Genomic DNA, 20458 nt, shown 5'->3' on the forward strand with positions numbered 1-20458 from the left:
AAACAAAATGGACTGCCATCTATCAGAAATGGTATAGAGTCTTCTGCTAGATTACTTAACAGGTCCCTTCCAACTCTTAATCTGTTACAGCCAGTCAAATTTTGTTTTTCTATTCCTGAGGAAAACACAAATAGTGATAAGGGAAAGTATCTGTGGGTTGTCCTTTCCAAGGTTCTTTGGCTTTCTTTTGTTGCTGTGATTCCATTTTTATGTACAATAAATACTACTATGCGTTGCTGATTTGGGTTTAAAGTGATATTTTGCATGTAAATTTCAGTTGCAAGTTGTATCACACTCTGGTTATTTGTTTTCATATTTTAGATGAAGACTATGAAACGGCTGTCAGAAGGCTTAATGGAAAACTGTATTTAGAAGAACCTACAGAGAACTCAGAAGTAACGAATACAAGTAAACAATACTAATCTAATTTAATTATTAATTTTATAGTTTCTTAGAACAAATTAGGGAAGAAATTTTGAACTCTTCTGATAATTTTCTGCTAGAGCACAGATTTTCAGAATGAAATGGTAATTGGAAACTAAGAAAAGGAAATTTAAAGTTATTGTAACTTTAATCTTATGGAAGCTATAAATTTAGGGAATCTTATTCCACATCCTTTCGGACGCGGAAAGAGGAATGGTTAGGTTTGAATTCCAAAACTTCCGTGAATTGGCCAGATTTTCCATTGGACTCTTAAGCTATATGGGGAAAGGACCCTCAGATTTCGACAATCCCGAAACAAGAGCTCTTCACCAATTGCAGTTGTTGTTAAAATATTTTTATTGTTCAGAATGTAGCAGTACCGAAGGAGTCTGTTACTAGTATTTTAGACTTTGTGATCCTTAGGAGTTGTGAGGTCTGGATTCCAAAATTATTCAGGCAGTTTTGTTTTGCTACTGAAGGTCATTACAACTGAATATGTTGATGCCTCAGCCTTAGGCTGAACCTGTATTGTTTCTTAAATGTCTCTTAATTGTTACCATAAATTAGACACAAAATTTTCTGTTCTTAAAAGAAGCTTCATCTTGATTTCCATGTGGTTCTGAAAGTTCCAGATGCCCCTGTCTGCTCACATTGTTTCCAAAGTATTCATCACTATGTTAGCTTGACTCTTATGTAAGAGCTTTCTCCAATTTACTTAGCATATTTAACAGCTTTACTTTATTATTCTATTTGGCTGATATTTTCTATATTATCTGTTCAGGTGCTGTGGAACATATTGATTCAGAGACTAGCAATGACACTATTGTTGTTTGGGAAAAGAAACCAACTCCAAAGGAAAAAGCTAAAGCAGAAGCTCTAAAGTTTCCTCCAACTTTTCTCTGTGGTATTAACAGTGACACTGATGAAGACAATGACAACTTAGATGACTTTGAGGCAGAACTTAGAAAAACTCAAGAAATAAAAGTAAGTAACAGAAGAATTGGGTGTACTCTCCATGCAAAGTCAGTTTCTCACAATTGTGATGTGTTAGCTTCACTTTTCTATTTCCCATTTTTTCCCATACTCAAGTTCAATCTGCTGTTTATACTTTGTTCTGGTACTACAACATTTCTACCAATATAAAAATGTGTACTAAACATACGGCTGCATTCAGGATATTTTTTTCCTGTGCATGTTGAATGTAAACTAGAGTCTTCCATATTCTTCTGCTAACTCAATAATTGGTCATTTACTAATATTACATCCTACTCCTTAGGATATTGTCCTTCTGTTACATCTGGGTAGGTTCATTTGCACAAGATAATTCTCAGCATTTTTCAGTGCATATTCAGATTGTGGAAATGCTTTGTTTATGGATAACAGTTTGGAATTTGTAACTGTTTAAATTCTTTTTTTACTAATGTAGGCATATAATATGAAGCCAAGATAATTGATTTTGTACACACTTTCATTACCTAAGTCATGCCTGTGTTTCAAGTGTTATCTGATGAAGTTACCTAAAGAATCTTCAGGTACATGTTACATAAAAAAACACCAATAAAAATAAATGTGGTTTCAATTTTCAGGAATCTCGGGTAGAAGAAATAACTACTTCAACTGATGATGTGTGTTCCAGTAAGGAAGAAGGACCAGATGTAGCCTGCAGTATTACTAAAGCATCAGATTCTACAACCAACCCTATGTATACTACATGGGATACATTAAGAACAGGTGGCAACTCTACTCCTGAAACTACACAAAGCTTTCAGAATTTATTAGGAACAGATGACAAACCTGTTGATTTATCAAATAAGAAGGAAAATGATTCCAGTTCTGAAGCATCTGTAAATCAAGGTATATTTGTCTAAGTATAAAATGTCGAATGTGCTGTGCTAGACAAAAAAAATCCCTCTTAACTGTAAACATAATTCCAAGTTTGTTAAAAGTCAATGTACATGGAGGTCAAAGGGGAAGATTATGGGGAGATAATTTGCTTATTCAGATAATAGTATGGATTTTATGCATGCTAATGCTTTAGTAGTATCCTAAGTAATCCTCGATTTACCACAAGTGGGACAAGAATTTTGGTTGTAAGTCATCGTGGTTGTAAGTCGAGGCACCATGTGACGACCCGATTTTCTACTGTTTTTACAGCAGTCATTAAGTGTATCACATAGACAAAAACCCCAAAGGAAGTCAGCAAAAAGTGATCACGTGACTGCTACAACCAGTCATAAATGCAATTCAGTTGCCAAGCATCCAAAATGAAGTCATGTGACCTTGGGGAGGAGAAGTTTTATGATGGCTGGAACTGTTTTCTAGGCTGTAAAGCAACCTTCCCAACCAAGGCCATTGTAACTTCAAACAATCATTAATGAACCGGTCATAAGTTGAGGATATCTATCTGCACTTTGGCATATGGTTAGGGTTGCAATGTAAGGTGAAAAAGAAAGCTAGTATATAATGGAAGATAAAATTGTATATTTTCCTTTTTTATAGAGAAGAATCCCTTTTCCTTTGATAATGTATCAGGCTTGTCATTTGCTGATCTGGCTTCAAGCAATTCTGGGGATTTTGCTTTTGGTTCTAAAGGTAAAATATACATCTTGTCTATCATCAATGAGGGAAAATTAGCCGAAGTTTTTATTTAAAAAATTGGTAGGAAAAGTGAACTGATGTGGACATATAAAAGCTTTAATATCTTTATTTTCTCATCTAAACAGACAAAAATTTTAAATGGGCAAATACAGGAGCAGCTGTATTTGGAGTACAAGCAGCTGCTAAAGAAGATTGTGATGATGATGCAAGTGATGAAGAAGTGGTACACAGTGACGATATTCATTTTGAACCAATAGTTTCACTGCCAGAGGTAAGTTTTCTAATTAGAATCTAAGAAGGAATATATCCATTTATTCAGTTTCCTGGCATAAGGTACATTCAATATTGGTCCATTTATTTGTCAACCTAATTATTTTCATTTGTCAGTATTGATCTTGCATGAAATAAAAGATTAAGAATGGAGGCAATTAGCCTATTGTGTTCAGAATTCTGAAAGACTAACATGATTATATGATATATATTGCTTTTTTAAAAAACTAGACTTGCTTCTGTGTGTGTTTATATACACACACGTTTGTGTGTGTGTGTGTGTGTGTATGTTTTTGTAGATTTTCACGGGTGTATGTAGGTATGCTGGTCTTGTTCTATTCGGGTCTTTTCCCGTGTAAGATTGAGATTGTCTTGGCAACGTTTCGGCAAGGTCTCACTCGTCATCCTCAGGCTGGTGTTTTTGGCTTAAAGCGTGGCCGGAGCTGCTGTCTTTCTATGAATCTTGGTGTGTGTGTGTGTGGAATGCTGGCATTGTTTCAGTAAGTGGATTGATTGAATGTGTGGCTGTATCATGATTGGTAGATTGGTGCTGATTGGTGCTGGCTGTGGGTCTGTTGTTATTTTGTGTTGTAAAGTCCTGGGTGGTGGGTGGGGCTCATTTGTTTACCAGGGCTGGTTTCCAGATGTCTGGTAGGCGGGAGGTATTGTCACATTTATTCATGTTGTGGGGGTGTTTCTCTATTTTGAATAGCTTCCATAATTATTCTCTTGTTGAAGAGTTCAGTTTTGGAGATTAACCTGGTTTCTTCAAAATTAATTTCATGTCCTGTATAAGTTATTGAAAGCCCAAAACCCAGCCTGAAGATGCGAGTGAGACCTTACCAAAACGTTGCCAAGACAATCTCAATCTTATATGGGAAAAGACCCGAATAAAACAAGACCAGCATACCTACACCCATGAAAATCTACGAAAACACACACACACACACACACACACACAATACAATAGCAGAGTTTGAAGGGACCTTGAAGGTCTTCTAGTCCAAACCCCTGCGTAGGCAGGAAACCCTATACCGTTTCAGACAAATGACTGTCCAACATCTTCTAAAAGACTTCCAGTGTTGAGGCATTCACAACTTCTGGAGGCAAGCTGTTCCACTGATTAATTGTTCTAACTGTCAGGAAATTTCTCCTCAGTTCTAAGTTGCTTCTCTCCTTGATTAGTTTCCACCCATTGCTTCTTGTTCTACCTTCAGGTGCCTTGGATAATAGTTTGACTCCCTCTTCTTTGTGGCAACCCCTGAGATATTGGAACACTGCTCTCATGTCTCCCCTAGTCCTTCTTTCTATTAAACTAGACATACCCAGTTCCTGCAACTGTTCTTCATATGTTTTAGTCTCCAGTCCCCTAATCATCTTTGTTGCTCTTCTCTGCACTCTTTCTAGAGTCTCCACATCTTTTCTACATCTTGGTGATCAAAACTGAATCCAATATTCCAAGTGTGGCCTTACCAAGGCATTATAAAGTGGTATTAACACTTCACGTAATCTTGATTCTATCCCTCTGTTTATGCAGCCTAGAACTGGGTTGGCTTTTTTGGCAACTGCTGCACACTGCTGACTCATATTTAAATGGTTGTCCACTAGGACTCCAAATCCCTTTCACAGTTACTAATATTGAGCAAGGTACCACCTATACTGTACCTGTGCATTTCATTTTTCTTGCCTAAATATAGAACCTTACTCTTTTCACCATTAAATTTCATTTTATTAGTGCCCCATGTTCAAGTTTGTCAAGATCCTTCTGTATCTTTAGCCTATCTTCTGGAGTGTTGGCTATTCCTGCCAGCTTGGTGTCATCTGCAAATTTGATGAGTTCCCCATTTATTCCCTCATCCAAATCATTGATGAAGATGTTGAAGAGTACTGGGCCCAAAACAGAGCCTTGGGGTACTCCACTGCTTACTTCCCTTCATGAAGATACAGTTCCATTGAGGACTACACGTTGAGTGCAGTTGGTCAACCAGTTACGAATTCATCTGATAGTGATGCTATCCAACCCATATTCTTCTACTTTATCTAGTAGTAGGTTATGGTCTACCTTATCAAATGCCTTACTGAAGTCCAAGTAAACTATATCGACGGCATTCCTCTGGTCCACTAATTTTGTCACTTTGTCAAAGAATGCAATAAGATTAGTCTGGCATGATCTGTTTTTGACAAACCCATGTTGGCTTTTGGCTATTACTTTGCTTCTAAGTGTTTGCTAATTCGTTGCTTGATTGAGGTCAGGCTGATAGGTCTGTAGTTTCCTGGATCTGTTTTTTTCATATGTCAGATATATATAACATTTGGCACACAGTGATAACACTGGGAGGATACAGTGATAAGAGGCCTTATTATGCTATACTTCCAATTAAACATTGCTGTAATGGTGTCCACATTCAACATGGTTACTTATTCCTGCTAGGTTGAAGTAAAATCTGGAGAAGAAGATGAAGAAATAATCTTCAAAGAAAGGGCAAAACTATACAGATGGGACAGAGACGTCAATCAGTGGAAAGAACGTGGTGTTGGAGAAATAAAGATTCTCTTCCATACGCAAAAGAAATGTTACCGAATTTTAATGAGAAGGGATCAAGTTTTCAAAGTCTGTGCAAATCATATAATCACAAAAACAATAGACTTAAAACCCTTGAATTCTTCAAACAATGCTATGGTTTGGACTGTAACAGATTATGCTGGTGAGTTGTTGTTTTTTTTTTTTAGCTGTCTCATAATTTCACTATCCTTTCTACTACTATCACAGCAAGATCACTCTGCTATTATAATACTTGAATTTCAATTTCAGATGGTGAAGCTAAAGTAGAACAGCTTGCAGTTAGATTTAAAACCCAAGAACTGGCTGATACCTTCAAGAGGAGATTTGAAGAGTGTCAACTGATTTTGTCGGAAGAACAGAAGGGACACATATCTCTTGCAGAAAAATATTCAAAGGAATCTAACCCTGTAGTATATCTTGAAATTTCTGTTGATAATGAATCTCTAGGGCATGTAACAATAGAGTTGTTTTCCAATGTTGTTCCTCAAACCGCTGAGAACTTCAGGGCATTATGCACAGGAGAAAAAGGATTTGGATTCCGAAACTCTAGATTTCACAGAATAATTCCAGATTTTGTCTGTCAGGTAAGTTAAAATACATTGAGAGACTGATCAAAAGGAATTAAAATTTCAATTTTATTTGTTGCTTGTTGTTGCATCATTTTCAGAGTTCCTAAGGAAATTCTGACTAAGAAAAGAATGTGGAGTTACTGTTTCAAATTCATATGTGCATTTTTTTAAAAATTGGAGTCAATTTAGATCCAGTGCAGAAAAGGTTATCAATACAGAAAACATAAATACAAATTGAAAAAGCAGGAGGGAAATTCTAAACAGTGGCATAACATAATTTATTTGAATTAGTAATAATGAGCAACCTTCTACCATTGAGTTATTTACTTATTTATTTTGTCAAATTTATATGGCTGTCCTCACCTGAAGTGACTCTTAGGTCCTCCAATAAAAAATGAAAGTAAATATAACTGGAAATTATAGTTGCAGTTAGGCTGTATCTTTGAATAGTATTAAATTTATAGTTGCACTTTGCCATTGTTTTTGAACAGTATTGAATCTTAGCTCTAAAAGGTAATCTAAACTTTTAGGTTAAACCTTTGGGCTAATACATGTAAAAGCAAAACATACTTTATTGTTTGAATGCTGCCAATTACCAGTATATGAATAAACTGAATATCTTTTTTTTAAAAAATCAACCGGGATCCTATATTCCATTGTCATTGAGAGTAGATTTCTCAATGTTTCTGGATATATTATTATTGGTAAACATGTTTTGGTTGTATTTGAGATGTTTCCACCTATTGCATATTTTACTAAATTCTCAATTTCTTTCAATCCAGGGAGGTGACATCACTAAGCATGATGGCACAGGTGGACGGTCCATTTATGGAAAATCATTTGAAGATGAAAATTTTGAAATAAAACATACTGGTCCTGGCCTATTGTCAATGGCAAATTGTGGCAGAGATACCAACAGTTCTCAATTCTTTATTACTCTCAAAAAGGCAGAACAGTTGGACTTTAAACATGTTGTCTTTGGGTTTGTAAAGGATGGGATGGATATAGTGAAACAAATAGAATCTTTTGGCTCTCCCAAAGGAACAGTGTCAAAAAGAATTGTGATTACAGATTGTGGGCAAAAATAAAATGATTCTGTTGACATATTTGGAGATTAAACATAAACCTTCCGCAGATTTAGACAAGATTATGTTCAGGGTTTTTTGTTTGTTTAAAAAATGAACAACTTCTGGTGTATAAATGTAAAGTTACAGCTCATAGCTGAGTACTTTTTAAAATGTGTTTCAATTGACTGCATGTTGTGAAATAAACGTTCAAACACTAGTCTATTTCAGGTGTACTTTTGTTTCCTCCTGATTTTGTATTAAATAATTTAAAATGAAATATCAGGTGTCTGGAGTTCTCTGTTTCTGTATGCTACTTGACTTAATGAGTCATAATATTACAAGGTAATTTAATTGCTACTTCTGTACTGCATACATTTGTATTAGAACATCATTTTCTATAGCAAATAAAACACTGCAACAGTTTGAGTTGCTCAAGTGGCAATATTTAGCTGCCTTATTTTGATATTTAATGTCTTTAAAAAATACACTTCTGCCTATGGAGATTCTCAGTCATCCAGGTCATGGTTGTCGCAAAGGTGCTTTTTCAAGAAGCAACTGGGCTTTCTGGAAACATAGACTACTCCCTGAAATTATAGGCGGCATGTACATGGTTTTACGCTGGAGATACAGTACATGTTGCCAATAACAACTCTAGTGCTTAAAGCAAAGTCATATTCAAACCACGTGTCCTCTATCAGTTATAATTGCAGGTGACAACATCTGGTAGAACTTAATGAGTTTGAAGGATAAACAGATTTGCACTTGATTGGTACTTGGATAGTGCCAGGAAATTCTTGGCTTATTGGTTGAAATAGAGACTACAGGGGGAAAGATAATGGAAGATAATAACAGCTTTGTGCTGTTGTGATCTGTCTGTTGGATCTGGAAAAAAGCTGGCCAAGATTCAGAATTGTTTGTTCCGTTCATCGTTAAATTTGATAAGATATGTGGGGAAAGGGTACCGTTACAAGGATATGAATCTATATCTTAGAATGGGATGGCCATCGTGGTTCAGAATTTAGTACTATCGTCGTTTGGTGAAGCAATGAAAGGAAGCCTACAGCGGCCCGCGCTCGGAGTCCCCTTTCGTACTTTTCAGTAGCCGAAACCGAACGCCAGTCCCTGAACCCGGCTTAGCCGGTTGCCCTGGAAACAAGATCGCGTCTGACGAGGCGGGGGGCGGAGCAGTTCCCTCGCGCAAGCGCATATTAGTTCCTCTCCTGCCCCTCCTTCCTCCTCCTGGCCCGCTGTTTTAGCAGGCGGTTGTTGTAAAAGGCGGGAGGGCGGCGGGAAGGCTCGCCTGGCTGGCTTTTCTTCCATGGCGGCTTCCCCAGAGCTGAGCAGCTCGGTTGAGCGTTGGAGGAGACGTTATCTGAGTAGAGAGGTGGGGGTACGCGAGGAGAAGGGAAGGGTGGCTTAAGGGCTCATTTGAATACGTGTAGCTCCATCCTCACGAGATGCGGGCGTGGAGTGGAGCTTGGTAGAAGCGTGGCTATTTAATTCCTAAATGCCGGTTTTGCCACGGCCGTAAAACACAAGGCTGACCTTGGTTTGCCTGTGACCATAGATAGAACTTGGAGTTGGGAAAATAGAGAGCCACGGGTTCAGACCGACTCGTTTTTCTTATGGGTTCCTGCCCGGCGCAACACAGATTATCTTCGAAGCATTAACCAAGTTTTGTTCGGGGGAAAAAGAGGATTACTAGCGGGTTTGCGTTCCTCATTTCGAGGCTTGGACTGTTAGTCAAATCTTCCTCCACTCAGTGGCCCTATTAACTGGTTCTAAAAGGGGTTTAGAGTGGTGGGAACTTAAACTAAACGCCAGAGCAAACGAACCTTAAAAAAAATCCTGTGTAAGAAGCAAACGCTAGCTTAGATGCTCCTAATTCTGGTATGCACTTCCTTTTTCAGGCTTATCTTTTGGATGTAACACAAGCCAAAAGTAAAAGTAGAAAGGCCCGGAAAGCTGCAGGTAAGACCTTTAAAACGACGTGTGTTTAGTTTGTTAACAAGAAAAGGTACAGTGGAGAGCTTTTATTAAAATTTAGTTGTATCTCCCCAAAAGCAATGAGTAATGATTGGCACTTTGTTAACGCAGCTTTGTCTGCACAACACACCTAACAGTTTACTGAGCACATTCCACTGAATTTACCCAATTGCCTAACTTCATCCAATATTTGAATCCTAAACTGGTTTTGTTCCTACTACCAATGCCTTCCTGTCAGAGATCCTGCTCTCTCATTTCAAATGTTCAAAAACTTGCTTCAAACACTAAAGTTATGAATGAAGACTGTATATAAGTTTAAACACACAAACAGGTCTTTTGGCCTATACAGTTGTCACTGAGAAGTGCTTCTAGGTCTGGGCCTTGACCATGAGGTGCTTTGCACATACATAATGAAATATTTATATGCAAAAGTAGAATCTGGTCAAGGGAATATTATTAAGGGCTTTTGTAGAGTGTTTTTGAATGGCATTGTAAAAAGGACATCAGGTTTGAGCCCTAGTGGTACATGTTCTCTGAAGGTTTGAAAAAAAACCTGGCCCTATGATCTCTGCCCTCGGCTTAATGGTGATACCAATGTTGAAATGTGTGCTTGAAAGTGGGTAATCCTATGTAACAGGATAACATATTTCTTGAGGCTGGATAATGCTCATAACATTTAGAGTCTAAGGCTGGTTAATTCATAATTTCATAATTGTGCAACTCTAGACATTAAAATAAAAACTAGTTGCCCCCTCTATACCTTAAAATTGCAATATCGCATAATAAAGAGTAATATTCTGAAATTTTTAAACAATACTGTTATGTGAAAACTTAATTAGATATGGCAGAATTTGTTCTGATCTAAAAATGATTTATTAGAACAGTTTTTGTATAAAGCAATCAGTTGCTTTATAGAAAATATGCAAGCATCATCAAGAATTTGGGAAGCACCTTTTTAGCCACAATAAGAGAAAGACCATATTGGTTGGAAATGTGCAGAAGAGGCCTTCATCCTGCAGTGGATAGACAGTGACTAAAATGATGAAAAGAAAGATACCTTTCCATACCGCATTTTACTATTCACTTAGGAGGGGCAGCACCTTTCCCCAAAAACCTGCCATGATATGTTATGGGGGGAGATATTTTACTTGGTTATAGTGCAGAGAGGTAAGCAACAGGCTTTTAACTAATAGTGATCTCTCATGGATGGTGTGGCATGGTGTGGTAAGATAGAACATCCCAACATTGTGCCTCTTAGATTTGCTTTGGAAGAATTAAGGAAAAGTTGACAATTTCCTTTAAATCAAAGAAATAAGCAATATGCACATTTGGGGTACATGTCTACATTTAATAGCTGAGCATTTTATCTTTATTTGTTCACTGTATTACAGTTCAAAATATTCCATAATTCAGTGATGATCTTCTGTAACTAATTAATGATGGTCTCTAACTGTAATTCAGTAAAGTAAAGTAAAGTTTCCTCACAGGAGATAACTCACTTGATGATACAGTTGCATCTATACTTATAAATTCCTCACAATCAAAGCTTCTGTACTGCAGAAGAAAGCATAATAGAAGATTTTTGGACTCCTCAAAAACTTTGAAAAAATTGGCCTGGTAAGAAATCTCTTTACTCTTCAAAACATACATCCTTTTATAATGCATAATCTATCAGGTCATTTAATAATTCAGTTCAATAACTTCTTGTGAAGTACTAAATTTTCTGGTAATTCTAGAATTGTCTTATACTGTGATAATTGTGATTACCGTGATAATTGTGTTTGTTAGGCCAGATGATGAGTTGGATTCTTTGTGCGATTCAGACCAGCTTCATATACAGCCACAACCAATTGGAGATTTTCTTGGAAATGGTGAAATCCAAAGTGAAGGCATATATTCAGAAGCAGGTATTCAATTACTTATTTCTAACACAACTTGAGCAAAATAACATCTGAAATTTTTTATAGGCTTTTAACTGCAACATTAATGTCACTCTATGCAAGATGAACTGCATTCTTAGCGCTCCCTTGTGCCCTGTCTTAATTCACATTTGCATTTCACACATGGAAACTCCATTTTTCACCATATTGAGGTTTCCAGGACTTAATTATGACAAATTGTTGCTATTCCGTTGTGTAGGGAATGTTTGCTCTTAGTTTCAGACAAAAGGTGGAGTATCTATCTTGTGAGGTGGAGTATCTAGTCTTCTGAATTAACAAGTATCTTCACTAAATCTGTGTTTTGCAGAATACCATATACTTATTTTCTTTTTACTCACAAAATATGGCTTGGGCCTTATTATAAGGGGAGGGTTTATTGTTTTGGGTTTGCCGGGCAGCTGCTCTCTTGCAAGCGGGCTCCCAAAGAGCCGGGCACAGCCTCATGGGTGAATGGCTGTGTTGCGCTGTCGCAGCAGCGCAACACAGCAGCCATGAAATGACCACACTTATGAGCAGCCACCCGGCAAACCCCCTTTCCAGCTGGGCACAGCACCATTCACTGACCTAGGGGTATCACCAAGCCGCGTGAGCGCCTTTTCCCCTCCACCCGGTTCCTGCGGCTTGGCAGCTTCGAAATGCCAGTGAATGGCGCTCTGCATGGCTGGAGAGGGTGGTTGCACGAGCGACTGTTCCGCTCTCACGTACCTCCCAGCCTCACAATGCCCTGTGCCAGCTTTCTCTGCTGCCGCTGCCACATGGCTTTTGGGAGGCTTCCAAACTGAGTCTTCCTGTAGTGGCTGCTCTGGGCGTACGCTCTATGGTTGTATGCTCTGCCGGCAGCTGGCCCACAACCATAGAGTGTACACCCAGTGCAGTTACTGCCAGAAGACTGGTTTGGAAGCCACCAAAAAAGCCATGCAGTGGCGACAGAGGTGCCCTGGCTCTGCGGGGAGAGCTGGGCCAGGGTATCGTGAGGCTGGGAGGCGTCTGAGCGGGAGCGGAACAGCTGCTCAAGCAATCCCCCTCCAGCCGTGCAGAGTGACTTTTACTGGCATTTTGAAGGCGCCAAGATGCGGGAGCCGGGGGGGGGGAACGTGCTCACAAGGCTTGGCAATACCCCTAGGTCATTGAATGGCGCTGTGCCCGGCTGGAAAGGGGGTTTGCCAGGTGGCTGCTCGTAAGCATGGTCACTTCATGGCTGTTGTGTTGCACTGCTGCGACAGCGCAACACAGCCATTCGCCCCTGAGGATGTGCCTGGCTCTTTGGGAGCCCGTTCGCAAGAGAGCAGCCGCCCGGCAACTCCCCTCTTCAGCTGGCCACAGCGCTGCTCACCAACCTAGTGGTATCTCAAAGGCGCCAAGCAACGTGATCACCTTTGCTCTCCCCCCCCCCCCCCCGGGTTGGTGAGCGGCGCTCTGCCTGGCCGGAGGTGGGGGGTTGTCCAGGGGGCTTATTTGCCAGGCGGGCTTATATTTTTGCCCACCAGAAAAATGTGGCATGGGCTTATTATCAGGACATTTCGTATTTTCGGGGAAACAGTAGCAAAACACTGATTCATTATACTGATTATATAACTCATTTTATCTACCTGTCTAAACAAAACAGTCATTCAAGTTGTTTAGTTGATCATATTCAGGACTTTTAATTTCAGTCATTCTTGTCAGAATTGGGAGGAAAAAGTGTTTTTTTCCATTCTGAGAAAGTCATAAGAGCAACTAGAAATCATTCTTGATGTTTTCAAGGTTTGTTCCTTGTGTATTTCTTTAATAGCAATTTTAAAGCTGTGGCAAGAATGTGTCTAATTCCAAGTAAAAGGATATAGCAATTTAAAAAGGTGATGTAACAGCCATGGGTATACTGAATCATGTACAATTACATTGCACATATTTGCATCCAGTTAAAAAAAAATCTCACTAAAATTTTACAATTTCACCCATGTCAGAACACAAATCTTAAGAGATTTCAGATGACAATCTGAGATTTCAGAGGTGAGATTGTTGTTATTTGGCACCCTTGTAAGTATAGAGAAGATTTGGCATCTCTAAAAAATTATACATTAGTCAGATGCACATTTATCAAACACTCTGATTAAGAAATCAAAGAGATCCACAAAGATGCCACTGTTGCTTTGGGATTAGAGGAAAAAGAATTGAATATAAATTTCAACATCTACATGATTTCCTTTCCTAGTAAAATCTAGCAAGTTCAGTAATTTAATTTTGCTGTTTTTACATAGTTTTGCTACTGTTACCTGTTTTAATCTGTATTCTGTTAATTTTCTATGTTAAGGTACCTTGCAGGAAACTTTGGTTCCTGTATATTTATGACTAAGCTTTTAGACTTAATTCTTTTGAACTATCTTCAAATATTAGATTTCCCCATTTAGAGAATGAATAGTTGATAATGATTTATAATGTGAACTAATTGACAGGCAAAACTCTGCCTTTTATGTCATCATCAGGAAAAGCAGCTAATCACATAACCAGCATACAATCTTCCCATAATGAAAAAAAAATGTAATGGCTTTTTATAAAATGGATGAATATAATGCTGATAATGCTGCTTCCATTTTCATCTATTAGATATTACTCTGCCATCCACTTTAGGAGTGACTGCTTACTGTGATTATAATAATGATGGTGATACAGTAAGAGACAGTGTGAACATTTCTGAAACCCAAGAATTGAATGAGGAAAGCATAGTAACACCCCAGTTCAATGAAATTTGTCATGAATTATCAATCATCCATCGGAAGCTGCAGGTAAAATATTAATAATGGTTCAGAGATTGGTACGTTTTCATTTTCATTCAGCAAATGCTACTATATTTTGTTTGTTGCTTTTGTCTTTTATGTTTCAGCAAGAAAAATTAATTCAGCAAGAGTATGCTTTGAGACTTCAAAAGAGAGAACGTTTCGTAGCTGAACGGGAAGTCCAGCTTTGTAAGCATGAAGCTGCTTTGACCAAGATAAAGGGCGTTGAAGAAGAAGTTCATACAAAATTTCAAATTATGAAGGAGGTATCCCTAATTACAAAATTCTTATTAAATTTGAGAAAATAATTCTAATAAACACACAGACTGTATTGATATCATCAGAAAAAAGTTGTGGATTTATAGAGCCGCAGTGGTGAGAGTGCAGTACTGCAGGCTACTTCTGCCTGCAATTTGGCAGATCGAATCTCACCAGATTCAAGATTGACTCAGCCTTCCATCCTTCCGAGGTCGGTAAAATGAGGACCCAGATTGTTTGGGGCAAAATGCTAACTCTGTAAATCACTTAGAGAGGGCTATAAAGCACTGTAAAGCGGTATGTAATTCTAAGTGCTATTGCTATTTATCTTTCCTATGGACATAAGAGAAAGTGTTCTTGGATATCATCATTGCCCAGGCAGTTGTGAAAGCAGTGCAGCTGGAGATTTGGGTCCCACTGTTATATATCAGTTCTCTACTTCTTAAAAAATCTTTTTCCTGGGTAATTTACAGAAAACATTAAATATAGGGCATCAGAAGTGGACTGAAAAACAAATCTCTGGGCAATCAGGGGATATAGAGGTATTAAATAAGATATTATGGGGAGAGCAAATGAAATACTTTTCCTGTTAGCAAGATTAGGATTGATAGTAAAGCTTATACCGCTATCGTAGTTGTGTGTATGCTCATGTATATCTATAGAGCGTAATATATCTAAGATGCATGCATAAGAGTTTAATCTTATTGATTCTTTTAGTATACTGTAACTGAGGTTTGTTTTGTTATGTTTCTCTTTTTCCTTCTTTCAGTGGTTTCGTAGCCAGTTTTTCTGCCCTGCACTAGGGAGAACTGTATTTTAGAATGTTAACAGAAAGGTTGCTCAAAGAAAATTAAGTTTCGTCTTCCTTTAGAATGTTTATCTTTTTCTGTTTTCATTATGAGATTATTGGATTTTTATTTGAGAGAGCAAGCTCTGGATGGTACAATTATTTAATTCCTTATAGTATTTATATATTGTCTGTCTTACATACAGAGATGGTCTTTGATTTACAGTGGGTTTTTTTAAAGCTCTGGTTAATTCTATTTTAAAAGTTCTTTCTTTGGTTTGTAGCAACATGGAGCTGAAATAAAGCAATTGTCCGATTCCTTGAAAGAAAAAATAAAGGAGAACAAAAGGCTGAAGACATCATTTGAAACACTAAGGGAGCTGAATGACACTTTAAAAAAACAGGCAATTAACAATTTTAATAGAATCATTAATCTGACGTTAAGTGCTATACATAGGTTGTTTTTAATATGAAGTATAAATATGTTACAACAATGACGGCGACAAATATCTACAGATTATTCTGTTTTAAGAATATAGTTGTCAGGAAGATCCATGTATTTTAACCCTAATACATAATGGTATCTTTTAAAAAATTAGCGTTTGAATTACTGTAGCTTAATAGTCTTCATTATTTAAGCTCTTCTGTCTGAAAATTAAATTTTCTAATTATCATAATCTGTTACAGTTTAATATGTTTAAGCAATGGGCAGAAGTGCACATGTTTTCATTGCAGATTGGAGACATCTGCAGTAGTTGAAAAGGACAAAACATCATAGGAAGCTTTAACCAGTTGTGGCTACTTATTACCGTATTTTCACCCATATAACCCGCCCACGCAAATAACCCGCCCACGCATACAACCCGCGGGTTTTCCGGATCGTGTAAATATCTTCCGTATACCCCGCCCACGCATATAACCCGCCCACACATATAACCCGCGACGAGTAAGAGAGAAGGGAAACAGCTGAGATGGGGGGGGAAGAAACGGAGAAACAAGCCTGCGCAAGCTGGGGAAGAGGAAAGGAACGGAGGAGAAGGAAACAGCTGAGATCGGGGTGGGGGAAGAAACGGAGAAACAAGCCTGCGCAAGCTGGGGAAGAGGAAAGGAACGGAGGAGAAGGAAACAGCTGAGATCGGGGTGGGGGAAGAAACGGAGAAACAAGCCTGTGCAAGCCTCCGATCGTGTAAAATATCTTCCGTATACCCCGCCCACGCATATAACCCGCAGGGGGCGCTGTGCATGTAAAAACCGCATATAACCCGCGGGTTATATGGGTGAAAATACGGTAGATGTTTTCAGGTATATAAGTAGCTTTCAAAGCACTGTAGGAAAGGTGTAATCAACATGGATAGTTGAGCTTAGCCAAGGCCTCAAGATTTCTCACCAGAGTTTCCAACAGTTATTCTGACTTCCCTATGCCATATCTTAAACTGTCTAACCTCAGAAAGCCCTTTCCTGTGACACAATGTCATGCACTTCCCTTCCCTGAGGCATCCTTGAAGATCAAAATAGTAGTTCTCCATCCTTGGAGCAGCAGTGCCCTTGTGACTTTGACATGCAGAGACAACAGAATGTGTTCGTCTCCAGTGCTTGTACATTACAGGTGGTCATGCTAGTCTCATCCTGCCACTACTATATAAATACTTTGAGCACAAGGACAATTTTACCCCATTCCATTGTTTTTAGATACTAACTTTGCTACAACAGACAGTCATTGCCAGGTTCTGTTCTGTGCACCAAACGTTTGTCAGATGATTAGATATGTCAGGTCATATCTAGGGCTTAGCATTATTAATTACATTCAGGGTGTACCTGGTCTGCCATATTGGGGTGCTCTGTCACCTAATAAGTATGGCCTTTCATGTGCTAACATTTAATGCTTCCTTGTGTTCTCTTAATGTTTTCACCTTCCTTTCACTTTAGATGCCTTTTATACCTTTTGCGTCTCATGCATTTTAGTTTAGACAATATATATTTTTATATTTGCTACATATTTGCTCTTTACAATGTCTTAGATTTTTTCACTTTTTATATTTGTATACCTTTTATGTCTTATATGTATGTTTCTTTTCACTTTAGTTTTGTCTTTTTTAAAAATGTGTGTACCCCACCCCCTTATGGTAATCTATGACTATAATATAAAGTTTTGTTTGATTTATTGTGGCAATATAACTTTGGAAATGTGAAAATATATGTGAAATAGTCTTTAACTACAGTGCTGAAAAATAAAAATCCTTGACAGTTTCAATAAAACATGCCATTAGATAAATGTGCTTTGAATATATTTAGGATTGAAATCAGATTTTTTTTGGTAGCAGGATTTTGATCTCCATACTGATAGGTGATTTTAAACTTTGGACTAACTGCCTATGTGAAGTCAGCCCTTTTTAGATGAGTATAGAACTTTCGATGAGTTTTCATGTCAGAAAGAAAAACTATACAAAATCAGTGCTTTGGTTCAGGGTTCATTTCTTGGGAAACAGAAGATTTCATATAGTAGAACTATTTCATTTTAAGCTTTGGTTCAACATTTTCTCCCTATTATTAGTTAAGTGATGTGACTGAGCAAAACAAGAAGCTTGAAGTCCAGTCTCGAAAAGTACAGGCTCGTTTAGAGAATTTGCAGGTAATATTGAATTTTGGCTTTTGTTATCTTTGTCCTCTGCCCACTCCACCATCAGAAATCTTACACATTGTGTCTTTGCCCTATTTCAGAGAAAACATGAATTTTTATCAGTACAGAGATCTAAAGAAGCCACATTCCAAGACCGTAAATCTGTGAAGTCAGAAAGAGCAATAGCACCAGCAAAGGCCTATAAAGTAAGTAAAGCAAATTCTATAAATCACTCAATGCCCCAACTCAGAATTTTAAAGTCAGAAAACCTTATTTTGTGTGAGAGTGGACAGGGCAGCTGTGCATATAGAATATACAATTGTCCCTTAAATACTATATATGAGGTGCCTTGTGGACACTTAATATTTGTATGCAGAAGATATTGAGTTACATTCATTTGTATTGCTGAAGGTAATCAGCAAGTTCTCAGAATTCCTAGTGATCATTTTTAAAAAATGAAATATGTTTTCTTTTTTAAATAGTTTTTAAAAAATATATCTTAATCATTAACATACATTATATACTAACTATGCATATATGTTCAAGGAAGAAGGAAGTAAAAAAGATCACAGACTAAAAAAATGAAATTAAAATCTTTGCATACATTTATTAATTTGTACAATATGCTTAAATTACAGAATGCCTTTTGCAAATATGAAAATTGGTTGCTGTATCTGTAAATACCTCTGCCTCTAGTAACCAAGTCCCAACCAACATTAAACTAATGCATGAAAAGAAATTGAAAGCTTCACAAATGGTTCAGCAGTGAGCAGGAAATGAGACAAAGATGTGTGATGGTTAAAAAAACAAATGTTTGTGGTTACATTAGTGGTGTATTGGCTTGGAAGTTAATATCTGTATAGTTTTGTGTTGATCCTGACACCTCAAATGATTTTCAGGGAATGCTAGACTAATTATATGATGCAATGAAGAGTATGAATATGAAAAACAATATATCAAAAGACTTAGATAAATGTGCTTTGCAAGGGAATAGAGGGAATGATTGCTCATTACTGATTAAAATTAGAACAAATAGATGAATGTAAGTTCCTTGGAAGACTGTATTAAAGATAATAAAATGGGTGGTAGAATTTGTGACGTGCAGATACTGGTAGAATAGTAGTAAGTAGTTTGTGGTGTGTTGCAAGAAATAAGCATTTATTTCCCCTTTAGTGTATAGAAGATTGGGTTTGTCAGAAGAAATGTAAGTGTAAGTTGAGGAATATTCTAAATAGAAAGTAAAAAGAATTAAAGTATGAAATTAAAAAGAAACAATGGCTCAATCTGATGTGTGAATTCTACTTTATTGTAATGCTATATTGACAAAATCTTGCAGGTCTACAAGTGCTATCCTCTCTGTAGTCTTTCCCACATATCACAAGCTGTTATACACTGACCTGCTTGCCTGGGGCTCCTGCCTCTTCCCTCTTTAAGACCTTATAATCCTGGAGTTACAATGGCAATTGGGATTGTTGGACCTACTGTCACTAAGTGATGTGGTCATGTGGCACCATACTTAATGACTGTATTACTTAGCAACATAAATTCTGAACCCAATTGCCATCATAAATACAAGTAGCAGCTGCGCGCAGGAAAAGAAGAGACAGTTGTAGCTATGTAATACTTTCAGTATTACAGGATGTATTATCCATGCATATGAAGGTGGAACAACATTTTCCTTCCTTCTCACTTTCTTATCAGTGCCAGTTCATGGTTTTCATGAACTTTGGGAACAGGTGACCCAAACTGGGTATGTGTTGTACAGCCAAACATTCAAATTGGCACGTCCTGTCAATATAATCTTATAGTAAAGATATTTTCAATTCTCCTTGCTGTGTTTTATTTTTTTGCAGTTACCACTTAATTCACATGTTTATAACTTGTTAACGATATTAATGAACTGGATCTCAGAGCAGCACCTATGCAAATTGATTGTTGATGAAGACAGAGAAAACATTCACAAGCTAACAGGCACACTTATTTCCAGCAAAAACTATATGCAGGAGAAATGTGTCAAGGTAGAATTTTTTCCAATTTAATGTAATAAAAAGGTACATTGGTATCATTTGTATGTTCAACACTGGTACATTAAAGTGGTCTGCTAATTAAATAGAATGGTTTTTTTTTTCTTAAACAAGAGATAATGGTTATTTAAGATAGACAATTACAAAACAAAAGTGCTCATGTATGTCCGTTAGCTGCAGTGCTAAACATGCTTGCCTGAAAGTAACCCGATTGGTTGCAGTGGAACTTGTTTCTAATTCAGCATGCATAGCCTTGCACCATCCATTCCACACAGGCCCAAGTAAGCTTCTTCCTGTGTTCTGTAATTTAAAAAGTGATAATGCCAGAAGAATGAGTTTAATAAAGTTTTTTTTTAAAGAAATTGATTTTTCAATCAAGCTGCATATCAAAATATTTAAAACATGTTAATGGCATCATAATGCCAAATATACTACCTCTCAAAATTATGTGTTAGCTACAGTACAGATGCTATTAACAGGCTTTTGTTAACACTACGATCCAGATTGTGTTCCTAGTACAGGAATCTCAAAGAGGATGTAAAACTTCCCTGCATGAGGAATACCTTCCATAATGATAGTGCTATATCAACAGCAATAATAAAC

General features: G+C 37.5%; 2 protein-coding genes across 3 annotated transcripts in view; both read left to right on the plus strand.

The window, feature by feature from the left end:
* The window catches only part of RGPD4 (RANBP2 like and GRIP domain containing 4), a 42507-nt gene extending 34800 nt beyond the window's left edge, over positions 1–7707 (plus strand). The window contains exons 22-29 of the mRNA XM_032226118.1: positions 322–408; positions 1205–1407; positions 2010–2277; positions 2923–3015; positions 3147–3292; positions 5723–5996; positions 6104–6438; positions 7206–7707. Of these exons, the coding sequence (XP_032082009.1) occupies positions 322–408; positions 1205–1407; positions 2010–2277; positions 2923–3015; positions 3147–3292; positions 5723–5996; positions 6104–6438; positions 7206–7511 (1712 nt within the window). The 3' untranslated portion in view covers positions 7512–7707. The remainder of the gene's footprint in view (positions 1–321; positions 409–1204; positions 1408–2009; positions 2278–2922; positions 3016–3146; positions 3293–5722; positions 5997–6103; positions 6439–7205) is intronic.
* Positions 7708–8736: 1029 nt separating this feature from the next.
* The window catches only part of CCDC138 (coiled-coil domain containing 138), a 34550-nt gene continuing 22828 nt past the window's right edge, over positions 8737–20458 (plus strand). The window contains exons 1-10 of one of the 2 annotated variants that reach the window (XM_032226950.1): positions 8737–8880; positions 9401–9461; positions 10964–11093; positions 11265–11383; positions 14000–14178; positions 14277–14435; positions 15499–15618; positions 17766–17843; positions 17933–18037; positions 19685–19849. In XM_032226950.1, the coding sequence (XP_032082841.1) occupies positions 8809–8880; positions 9401–9461; positions 10964–11093; positions 11265–11383; positions 14000–14178; positions 14277–14435; positions 15499–15618; positions 17766–17843; positions 17933–18037; positions 19685–19849 (1188 nt within the window). In that variant the 5' untranslated portion in view covers positions 8737–8808. The remainder of the gene's footprint in view (positions 8881–9400; positions 9462–10963; positions 11094–11264; positions 11384–13999; positions 14179–14276; positions 14436–15498; positions 15619–17765; positions 17844–17932; positions 18038–19684; positions 19850–20458) is intronic. The other variant, XM_032226951.1, reaches the window with a different exon arrangement.

This window comes from Thamnophis elegans, chromosome 11 (assembly GCF_009769535.1).
Source record: "Thamnophis elegans isolate rThaEle1 chromosome 11, rThaEle1.pri, whole genome shotgun sequence".
NCBI lineage: Eukaryota > Metazoa > Chordata > Lepidosauria > Squamata > Colubridae > Thamnophis > Thamnophis elegans.